This window comes from Drosophila tropicalis, unplaced genomic scaffold, assembly GCF_018151085.1.
Source record: "Drosophila tropicalis isolate 14030-0801.00 unplaced genomic scaffold, ASM1815108v1 contig_859, whole genome shotgun sequence".
NCBI lineage: Eukaryota > Metazoa > Arthropoda > Insecta > Diptera > Drosophilidae > Drosophila > Drosophila tropicalis.
Genome location: NW_027173353.1, coordinates 12,573,727 through 12,585,961, shown reverse-complemented (window position 1 = coordinate 12,585,961; position 12,235 = coordinate 12,573,727). Strand labels below are relative to the sequence as shown.

The window sequence follows — 12,235 nt, the reverse complement described above, 5'->3', positions numbered from 1 at the left end:
AATAAACTATTGGTACACATGCATGTGGAACATGAGAGTCGAACAAAAGTTGAGTAGACACAACTCGGATTCCAACTCGAACAATAATAATTACATCCGGTTATTAAAATGATCATTTTCAATTAGCAGTCGGGCGTGACCGTATACATGGTACCAAAGTTAAAACAGAGAAGAGCGTCGCAGTTTCCAATCGACACTTCTAAATCGAGGGTGTCCAAGGACTCAATATTTGGGGTGCAACTAAAGCCTGTCAGCCACGCAAATATCGATGAGGTTTGCCATTTACTCAATGCTTGGGAGTTTATGACTATATGTTTCTTATCCAGACAACTGTCTTCTATTTCTTCTTCTATTTTTATCCCCCGAACTATTACTCTACATTTCGACCCGGATTTTTAGCTCAGCGCATTTCTATTGGGTTATCTGTATTTTTCTTATCTCTATCAATCTACAATTTTTTGATTTTTTGTAGCTTTTCCTAAGAAAGCCTTCTTCTAGCTCTGCTATCTGGACTTCTCTTGATTTTATTCTCGCTATTCTTTATCTAAAATATATGTCCTCTTTTTGTGTGTATCTTTGCCCAATCTAATTAACTAGTGCTTACCGACCGAGTGGTCGGATCACATACTGTGTTTTGTCTAATGTGTGTGCTAACATTAATATTTTATTTTACTGTTTTTCTATGTCTATAAAATTAACCTGTTAATAACAAAAATATAAACACACACGAACACGTTCATAACACCAACTCGAATACAACCGTGTAAAAAATCCATCGAAAAGGAGGAAGAGGAGCAGCAAAAGCTTTTGGAAGAACAGAAATTAAAAGAGGAGGCCGAAAAAGAAAAACAGAAACAAGAAGTCGAGGCCGCTAAGCAGAAGAAATCCAAGGAAGACGTACAGCAGGAGTCTTCAGAGGAACCACAGGAAACAGTGGTAGACCAAGAGGAGGAACCCCAAAAGAAGGCAGATAAAACGAAACCCCAACAACAGAAACCGCAAGAAGAAGTTACACAGAAAGAGGATGAAGAGCCTAAAAAGGTATCAAAAAAAAAGGCCGTAGAAGATGAGCCAAAGCCAAAGGATGATAAGCCACAAGAAGCTACAAAGAAGCAGAAGGAAGAGCCTGAAAAGGTATCGAAGAAAAAGTCCGTAGAAGATGAGCCAAAGCCAAAGGATGATAAGCCACAAGAATCTACACAGAAAAAGGAAGAAGAGCCTAAAAAGGATTCAAAAAAGAAGGCCGTAGAAGAGGAGCCAAAACAAAAAGAAGAAGAATCCAAAGACAAACAGGTGCCAGCTCCCACTAAAGTTTTAAAGAAGAAGGCTATCGATGACGAGCCAAAGGATATGCCAAAATCTAGCTCTACCGAAAAACAGAAGGAAGATAAACCTGTAGAGGAGGCTAAGGAGAAGCCGGACGATACACCCAAGAAGGTTACACAGAAAAAGACCGTGGAAGAGGAGCCTAAGACAAGCCCAGCCGAGAAACAAAAGGCTGAGAAGCCACTAGAAGATAAGCTGGAGCAAGCGCCAACTAAGGTTTCAAAGAAGAAACCCGCTGATGAGGAGCCTAAAGACAAGGGTAAAACGGTAGAGCAACCCAAAGCTCTACCAGAAGAGAAAACTCCGGAAGAGGTAAGGTTAAACATAATGCTAAAAGTGCTTAAAAACAAAGCGCTTTTTATCATTGATACAATTCAAACATTGAGACACCAAACAATCCAATCTAAAACTTGCCTAATTATTGTACATATATATGTGTAGTTCCTATAGTTAGTAGTATGTGTTGTTGCATTTTTTTTCTTACATTTTATAATTGCAATTGGTATACATATTAATTAAATTTTTATTCTATCCGCTTATTCACCGACAGAAAGAGGTCAAAGAACAGATTGCTCTTAAGAAAGTCGATCGCAAGGTAAGTGTTGACTCTAATCTATTTATTTATCAATTGCAAGTTTTCTTCGCGAAGGCGCAAATCTGCCGGAATCAGAATCCCCAAATGTGTAGCACCATTTAATTCCGAGTTTCCTTTGTATACTTGTTAAATGTTCATTTCTTGTCCTTTTGTCTACCCGTGTTACATCAGGCCAGTATTTCGTCTGTCAAAGAGGAGTCTCGTCGCAGTTCTGTTGTTAAGGTATCCGAGGAATCCTTGTCGGTTGAAGACACCAAAGTGTCCTCAAGAAGATCATCACTCGCAGTAAGTAATCGTTTCTAATTGCTCTCTGTCAATTTCATGATGTGTGTGTGTGTGTGTTCTTGTCTGTTCTCGAAGGTGGAGGAGTCCAAGTCGGAGTCGAGACGCTCGTCCATTATTGATCGCAAGGCTTTAGAGGTAAGAAAGCGTAAGAACCCGCGATCAATCTATGTTTTGATCGCTTACATCCAGAGCCAGCACATCTGTTTGCATAAATTGTATTAGGGTGCAAGCTAGAACAATTCGCCAAATCGACCAATAGTTATTCAAGCTTACTTTGTTCTTATGTAGCAGGTTGATAGCAAAAAACTTGACGCTAATAAAAACCCACAAGCTCTCAAGGAAGAGATTCCAAAGCTAAAGCCATCAGAGAAGCGGCGTGTGTCTAAGGTGAGAAAGTGCCGGAACGATTTGGAGCGACAGTGGACCAAGTCAACAGTCGATCGGCCAAGAATAATGATGTTGCTTTTCTCAAACTATCGCTGTCGCTATCTCTACACCTCGCTATTGTACTAGACATGATGTGATCTATCATCTAAAGTGATCTAGTCCAATAGTCTGGGCTTGTCAAATACTTCTACTTTCTCGTCTATTTCTAAATGCAATAGGACCAATTGATGACAAAGTCCCTATTCGCAACTTTTTTAGCTCTACGTCTATCCGCTTGGGTGTGCCTAATAAAATTCTGCCTTTATCTATCTATCTATTTATCTCTGTGGCTAACTTTCAGTTATACAAATATATTTTCCATTTATAATCTTTATAAAACAATTGGTCTCTTATATACATACATACATACTCAGGCCACAACTAACTTTCGATTTGAATGGTTAGAATTTTAATATTTTGTTTAAATCTTCTTGCCGAGAATAAATCATCCTCGTCCTTGGCACGTATGTATGTATGAATGTATGTATATTTGAGGCTGACCAATGGATCTAACAATCGCTGTGCAACCACTTTTGTTTGTCTTAAATGTGCCTTCCTAATTGTTGTTGTTTAAATGTTTAAATCAGCCCATTGAGGAGCCAAAGCCAGCTGAGGAGTTGCCGAAACTGCGAAAGACTTCGATTGCCCAACCCAAAGAGGAACCGAAAGCAGAGGTGGCGAAACCAAAGGCCAAGGCCAAGGCAAAGGCAAAGCCCAAGTATGAAGAGCTACCGGAAATACCTGACTACGAACGGCCAGTTCTAGAAAAGTACGAGAAATCGGAATTCACACCAACTGACTTTGGTCGTGAACTTGATATACCCAATAAGATGGAGAAGCCATTGATTGATTCTGATAAAAATGAACCACAGCAGGCAGTCCAGAAGAATGGCTTGCCAAAGGTAAGAGACTATTTTTAGTCCTGAATTTGTTGATGGCCTCTAACGCCAACAGTTAAAAGTTATTCCTATCTGTACGAAAAGTGTCCGTTAATATTTACTTGTATTTGTTTTCCCCATTTGTAATCATCCCATTGTGTGTGTAAACAGAAATCTGAAATTGTTGAAAAGCCTGCCGAACAGCCGAAAGGTCTCAAGATTGGTAAGGGTAAGCTGCCGGATGAGGAGGACACTCGAGACGGTGCCACTCTTAAGCCAGTTATTGTCGAACCGGAGGTAAGTCCAACATTCCACGGGATTTGTGTTGTGCTGCTCCAAAAACTCGGACTTTATAGCTGCTTCCATTGATTTGTTTTTTGTCAACCAAAGGCTAAGAAATTATTGATTCTACTATCGATTGAATTCATAGCCTTCGGTTACAACCCATCTACCTCCAATCCAATACACTTACACTTCATTACCCAACACATTTCAGAAGGAGAAACCCAAGAATGGGGCTGCCGGAAAGACGGAGGTAAGTAAGCGACAAGGCGCAATGCGCTTTCGTTCGAGAGCATACATTTTTTGTGAATGTACGAGAACACCTGATCATGACCAGGGAATGCAACCGATCTTATCAAAACTGGAATTACACCAAAAGATAAAGCATTCCCTGATTGTTCACAGATACGTACAAACTTAGACGCATGATAGATTAGCTTTCTAATTATAAAGACAACTCAAATGATACGCTTCTCAATCGCATAAAAATCCCCTACCAGACCCTAGACGAACCCGATAAGCCATCCCTGATGGACATTATCAAACAGCGACGTCGTTCTTCTGTAAGAAACTTGATGACCAAGGAACCCATTCAAAACGAGTCCTTCCTTGGCATAGTTTTAAAACCTGTCGTTAAGGATGCTAAAGAGCAGGCTGTACCACAGCAGGCAAAGCAATTGCTTAAGGTAAAACAGGCTGATCCGATTTCTCCATTTCCCGCGGCAGCCTATATATAAATCTTCTGTCCTTTTTCTACCTTTATGCTTGGTGTCGCTCTTTTCTCTTACAGTCTCTCCTTTTTACATATCTCTTTTCTCTCTCTCTCTCTTTGTCTCTTTATCTTTTTTATTCTATCCCTATATTTCTTTCTCTTGCTTTCTTTGTTACCCTTTATCTACGGTCTTTTTCTCTCTCTATTATTCTCATTCCTTTTTTTCACTTTTCAATGGTATTGCCGAAATGAACCAAAATTTATAATGGGGGAGTGAGAACAACATAACAAGTTCGATCTTCTGGACCCAAATTATTTGAAACCAATTCTACTTTAGGCTTACCAATTGCCAATCGCCGCTTGCGCTATCTCTTTTCTAAGTGGCCTTGCGGCTTCACATGTGCTCCACTTGCGCTTGCCTCTGCCCACCTGTTAATCGTGACTCTGACCTCTCTTTCCGTGTCTGTATTGGTAAAGGCAAACGCCATGGAGCAGTTTAGTCCCACTAATGCAATGAAGGCGAAGGTGTCCGAGTTGAAAAAGCCAGAGGCTCTGGCACCCATTGTGGACAATTACGAGCGTCCTGTCCTAGAAAAGTACGAGCCCACTGACATTGAGAAAAAGAAACCAGAGAAATCTGTAGCCGCACCCGCACCAGTTATAAACGCTCCGGAAATACAGGCCCCTGAAGAGCAGCAGCCAAAGGTAAGCAAGATGTTTTAGCCAAATGTCAGCAATGGTTGCTTCAGTTGCTTCAAGCTATTTCTTAACGGATGATTTCTTAGATTGCTGCCCTAAAAATATATATATGGAACACCATTTGAATAGGGGGTTTTGCAAGGATAATGCAGATTTCTGTGAAAAGTAATAAGAAATTTCAAATTAGTTCCATTAATTCACCCATATTTAATCGGAGTTGTTTGAAAGTTCAAAACTTCTTGGACGTATTTGATCATTAAAATATTTTGAGGTAGAATTATCATATCTTTTGGCGTCCGCACCTACACATATAAAAATGTGTGTACATATATGTGAAAATATATACATAAAAAGAGATTATTCGTATAAATTTTTCTTTTTAATTTTCTAGACTTTCCTTTGATATTCAAAATGTTTTTCGACTTTTCTTTATACATATACACATGCAAAATAAAATATGTAGTTGTATTTTTATGAAATATTATACTAAACAACAAACTGACAAGTTATTTTTTAAACGATCAGAAGTCCCAACTCATATTGCTAATCTAAAGAAACGATTCGATATTTAAATACCCTTCTTAATGCGATAAACTGCTGACCATATCTTTAGGTTGATTAATTAAAAGTGCACATGGCGCTTGCTGTCCGCGACTTTTTCGCATGGAAATAGTCTTACCCTCATTCTCGAGGTAGCAGAGTGATCTGCGATATTTGTGTGGGACTTTTGGGACAGATTTCACTTCGGGCTCTTTCGTAATGCATTTGCAATGTTCAACGTTCAATCAGAGTACCATATGTTGGCAAATATCGGTGCGAACGTGTTGTTTATGCAAGACTTCTTTCGCAAGGTAGCCTGTATGTACATATGTATGTATACATATGAATACAAATATATGAATATGTAAAAATATAAATATATGCATATATTTGTGGCATATAGTATATATATGCATGTATAAAAAATTATATTTTTATTTTAATGTGTTGAAAATCTTTTGTCAAAAATATGTTTATATCTACATACATATACCTATTCCAACTATTTGATGTCTGTCTCCTCTTGTCGCTCACGCCAAACGGTTCAAATTCAAATTCTACCACATTGTTGCGCGTTTCAAAATGCCACCCGGCTATTCAGATTGTAACTGAAAGCTGACTAACCGAAAATCCACCAAATCGGTGCGAAAACGAAAGATAACTTAGCTAACTGAGTTAGCAATGCGATTACACACATCATAAATATACGCACGTACCTACATACATACATATAGGAATAGAAATCTGTGATACATTAGTTCCACGACACGATCCTCGGGATCAAAATGGCGACTACGATCAAAGTGACAGTGTCTTCGGTACGTAAATCAAACTCATTCCGCAACCAAGAACACCCATCCACCTTGCCCCTCCAACGAATTTTCCGTGCAGATGAAATTGCCGCCGGATCCGTCGATAAGCTATGATGCAGCTGCACAAAAATATTAAGACTCAATAGAGAAATCCCATTATTGTGTATATACCAAAATATTAAATCTATAACTTTTATTCCCCCCTTCTGCAATCAGGACGAGAAACCAAAGGTGCCCAAAATGCAGCCACCAGCACCTGGTGAGGCACCTAAGATCGAGGTCATACGAGAGAAACGCCCCTCGTTGGCCCCAGAGCCACCAAGCCGTCGCGGCTCGCTGATTCCGCCAGCCGATATGGGTCGCCGACCATCTCTGATCATCAACGATGAGGTAAGTTTTTGGAGTCCCAAACCAATCTATCAATATCCTAGTCGAAAACCCAAAATGGGGTCATCGAGAGGATTGTGAAGACATCGGAGAGAAAGAAATCTATGGACTTAAGAGTTATGGTCCTCAGTACTTGCCCTTGTTCCTTAGATTGCAATCGCTTTTAAAATCTAAATAAAATGTCAGAATTCACAATACCCGCCCGGCACTATCATCCCTATGTACCTTACATACACAACTGATTAGATTTAGCTTCCTACAATCCGCTTGGGCTTCTATTCTATTTGCAACCTATCGTAGCCAAGATTGAGTAGATATGTGCTTTTCGATCAACTGTTTTTTAAATGGAAATCATCTGCACATTTCATCGTATCGTCTTGAGAACACGCAGGAACACCTGCCCGCCGGTCCAGACGCTTAATTGACAATGGGGAAACGAATAGAAATAGGACCCGAGTCATGCGAATCGGAGAATCCTAGTCGATGTATAGATATACACAGAAGACAGTATAATTGATTAACCTGTTTAAATGTATACGTGTTATATGTAACGGCTTGGGATTATTACTATTATTATCATTGTGTTATTATTATTGTCTGTCTGCATTGGGAATGTTTAGCAGAGTTACGAAATATACCTACGTATATACCTTTGTGTACCTAATTAATAGCCTGGGTACCTCTGAGCCTTGGTACCGTATGTCTTATAGTGCTAACTTTGTTTTAATGTATACAATATGTGGATGATGTAGTGCGAACGTAGCTAATTCTATATGTACTTCCCTTCTATGTACCACACACAAACTAAACAACAACCAACCAATCAACCATTCAATAACATATCCGAACACTGTGCCCGATCAACCAACCAACCAATCAACCAACAACAACAACAAAATTTGTCCAACTCCACCGCATACCCTTGCCATGAAACAACCACTTGGCATATTTACACACCTGCACACCCGCACACGCATTGTGTGTAAACATGCCCACATTTCGATATCGAAATCCAACACACAATATCGCCAAATCCATCATGAACAATTCCAAAACCATAGAAGAAACTACGCCCCGGTGAAGTCATGGATACACGGGTAAGACCTTTAGCATTATTATCCCAGCTTTAAAACGCAGAGCGCACCTCTTCCAGCTTAACACAGAAATGAATGATATTATGAATATCCCGTAGCTGATTTGGGGGTTGGTATCTATTGAAGGTCAAATCACAGGAAATATGAGATATGAGATATATGTATATGTAGATACTCGCATAATGTCACAAAACATTTAATAATTTGGTTCAGTTTCAAAACGATGATGTGTTGGCCTTCCAATCGGTGTGGCATACCAATGACGCGTCTAAATTTAGACTCACCACTCAAAACAGAAAAAGAAATACTCATGCTCGTACATTGGATAAATATAACAAATGTCCCTAGATATAGCAAACATATATATGTACGTATATATTGTTCGTTTTTGTTTTTGTTTTTTCTTCTTTTTGTTTTTTGCTGCTACAGTGGGGGATCGATAGTCAAGAGAAAGTCTAATTGGGTATACACCTGTGTAGCCAACATGTGTCTACTGTATGTGCTCAGAGTATCTCGGCCTTTGCCATTATGTTTGCCATATACTCGCATTCGGATTAATTCAATATGCAAGGGCTTGGCAATTATCTGCTTGTATTTTACGGATGAGCAAAGTGCATATGTACATACATATGTATGTATCTATTTATCTCATTCCATTCAACAAACCGACCTCGAAGGTACTGCTCTAGATATAAATCTTTCTCGTCTGCTCCTAATTAGTGTGCTTTCGAATTGCTCGAAATATTATTGAATTATTCAGTGGTCGAGTGTCTGTGTCGCTACGGATATACGGAGCGGAAATACGGCAACACGGAGTAACAGATACAGATAGGGATAAAAATCAGATCTAGATAGGATCCCATCCGATATGTGTTGATAAGTATTTAAGGTGACTTTCCATCGCTGGCCGATCCTTGCAGTGTAAAGCGTTTTTTAGTGGGCGGTAGTGGGGAGTGGTAGGGAAATTTGGGTATGATGTGTATTAGATCAGGTAGTCATGTCAAAAACTTTCCCACATCATAAACTCATCTAAACACTCCGCTAGACCCGATGACTTGCAATCAAGAATTTATCTCATTTGCTCTCGAATGTGTGTTCTTCAGTAATTTAATGCAATTTAAACAAAATATTACAGTTATTGAGGCCAGGCGAGGTCGGTGAAGGACAGGTGAGAGAGCTGGTGGCGCTTTGTTTTGCATTCAGTAGTGTTTGGACGCATTCGCATTGTTTGGTCGCATTTGCATTCCTCAGTTGCTCGAAATAAATCACATCAAAAACAAAAAACTCAATCCCTCTTCATGTATGTATGTCTGTATGGGGGTGGTAATCATCACCTGCCTACACACATACTCCCCTTTTAAACACACACACTCACACACTCATCTTGTGTTCTGACACACTAGACGGGAAAAGGAAGGGTGTCCAACAGAGAAAATCATAGAAATATACTTCAAATCCATAATTTTGCACTCATAAAAATATTATATGTTAAATTATAATCCAGTTACGGAAAGGTCAATAATTTAGAATACGACTTGAATCACTAACGCACATCCTTCGAATTAACCGTAGAGTTGAACAATTTAATCTAATCCATCAGTAGTTTCCACCTGGGCGGAATGTGTACACATCGCTGAACAAATATCGAATCATATCGGTACAGCTCTCCAACACACTTGGGGCTACACTTGTATCACCAGGATCAGAAGCAGGAGCATAGGTCATCGCACTGGAAATCTGAGCTGCCAATTTAGTTGTGACTTGTATTGATGTATTCCTTCCCTTTTTTTTTTATGTTTCTTTATTTGTGGTAGCAAAAGCAACAGCGACCCGGCGAAATGGGGGACACAAAACAGGTCTTTATTGGTGATCGAGTGATCACATTTTACTTTCTTATTGTGTGTTCGTTTGTTTTCCCGTTGGTCAATGACATGACATGATATAATTTGAGAAAATGATATCATTGTGCAGAATATTAAACGCAAAAGTCCTCCTTTTGTATATACTTGGCGTTAGATTCCGCGTGGCACATGACAAACTTTCAGGGTGAACTATGGCCGGAGATTTGAGTGCAAAAGTTCACCCTTGCAAGTTATTTTGTGTGGCGCAACTGCAGTTGTAACTAGCAAATTCACTTACATATGTATTTTATATTTCCGTCAAATCATATTTGTAAATAGAAGATTTTCACATTTGAACACCCTGAACACCATAGAATCGTGAAAAGCCTCCAATTTAAATTGATTGATCCGTAGGTCCGTCTGTCCAACAGCAGGCTCCAATTTATTGGTAGCAGGCAACTATAAAGTCATCCTAACCTAAAAGGAGAATAAATACCGTAATTGAAACAGAGACATGAGGCCTTTTAAGTTGATTCTTGGATGCCAGGATTGGCGTACAGGGTATCGTAGGTCGGCGGCCCGACTTGAAATATAGAGATTGTTTTTCAGATTGTAAATAACCATCGAGTTAATAATTCGACACCTGTCACGCCTATCGCACACGGAACTTAAACTGAGGTTGTACCGGGGAAGGGGTCATCAGGGGCATATTCAAATACACTCAAAAGGGTCGTTTGTGAAACATTCTCATTTGAAACTGAACAATCGATTCCCCTACTAAACATGTGTGAATACGTGTTGCGCAAATACGTACAAATAATCTATGCAACACCTGTTTTATGCATCCTACAATTAGATAGTAATTATTATATCGCACACACACCGCACACACTTCGTTGTATGTATGTAACACACCAACTCAACACAACAACAGCCACATTCATTGGTATTGACTAAGTAGTTATGTAATTAAGTAGAAGTAGTAATATTAGTAGTATGTATTTGGTACTGTTTTGTTGGTAGTTTACTCCTGCTATATTACCTTTACACTTCCGCAGTATGCATTTTAGTTTTGCGTTTGTATGTAATCCGTAATTTTAGACAAACAAATTCTATTCATAATCTGAAGATGTGGAAGTTCATGTTTTCAGATAGAAAACCTATAGCACAGTTTAAGAAAATGTGACTAATCGATTTTTCTTTATCTATGTGAAATTTGTATGTGTTCCCGTTGTCTCCGTCCTGCACGTGGTCCTGATCTGTAATTTGTGTTGGCCATAAAGCGGAGACGACCCTCAATCGATGTGCGCCGTCCCAGCGTTCAAGATCTGGAGGATCTTATTAACAAACCGTCCACCCCGCTACGCGATATAGGCGATGGCGGTCCACCAAATATTGTTGATGTACAAGAGTCCTACTCTGCTGTCGAAGGTATGTATAAGGCTAATGAATAAATCGAGTAAATAGTACTGCCATCCAAGTATACGGATTTGTAACTTTTTCGCCGTAAGTTGTCGTGCGTGTTTAATGTGTTGACTAACCCGTCGAACTGTTCTACACTCATCTATTTATAGACTCGACTGCCTACCTCACGGTTGGCATCGAAGGTAGTCCAGCACCCACATTCAAATTCTACAAGGGAGTTACCGAAATTATCGAAGGCGGTCGGTACAAGTTCCTTACCGATGGTCAAACCAATACAATCACACTGTGCATGCGTAAGTGCAAGCCCAACGATGAGGGCAAATACAAGGTCGTCGTGTCCAATATACACGGCGAGGATTCGGCCGAGATGCAACTATATGTGTCCGATTCAAGTGGCATGGATTTCCGTGCCATGCTCAAAAAACGTCGTTATCAAAAATGGGACAAAGAAGAACAGGACCCCAATTGGGGTGACTTAAAAGAAACCGAAAAACCACTGCCGGCCCTTAAAAAGTTGAAAGGGTAAGGAAGCAGATTGCCCAGGCTTTGACAATTGCAAGAAAACATTCATAATGATAGCGTGATAGGTCCTAGCTGGGATAACGCATAGGTTCGTTTTGATTTAAATCGCTAGAAATCAAATTGGACAAGAAAGATTTGAAAATGCAAAGTTATTATTCGGAATTGAGAATTTTCATTAGTTAAAAGAACGAACCTCTGTGCAAATCCCATTCTGATATTAGCTGAAGGATCTTTCTCTCTCTCGAGAAGAGAAAAAGAAGCATTAACTCGCGTTTTATTTACTAAAACCACCTTCGACCTTACACAATACTCAGCTTTGGCACACAAATAATGATGTATAATCAATTTGTTAAATGACTTTAGTCTGGTGGTCTTCAGAAGACTAATCAGCTGACTTGCTTACATACATAG

General features: G+C 39.5%; 1 protein-coding gene across 1 annotated transcript in view; it reads left to right on the top strand.

The window, feature by feature from the left end:
* The window catches only part of bt (projectin protein bent), a 47,754-nt gene that overhangs the window by 9,079 nt on the left and 26,440 nt on the right, over positions 1–12,235 (top strand). The window contains 16 exon segments of the mRNA XM_068296781.1: positions 127–273; positions 784–1,638; positions 1,877–1,921; positions 2,093–2,206; positions 2,282–2,341; positions 2,495–2,593; positions 3,220–3,534; positions 3,682–3,807; positions 4,007–4,045; positions 4,293–4,478; positions 4,982–5,209; positions 6,772–6,945; positions 8,004–8,039; positions 9,172–9,204; positions 11,161–11,308; positions 11,452–11,824. Coding sequence (XP_068152882.1) covers positions 127–273; positions 784–1,638; positions 1,877–1,921; positions 2,093–2,206; positions 2,282–2,341; positions 2,495–2,593; positions 3,220–3,534; positions 3,682–3,807; positions 4,007–4,045; positions 4,293–4,478; positions 4,982–5,209; positions 6,772–6,945; positions 8,004–8,039; positions 9,172–9,204; positions 11,161–11,308; positions 11,452–11,824 — 2,978 coding nt within the window.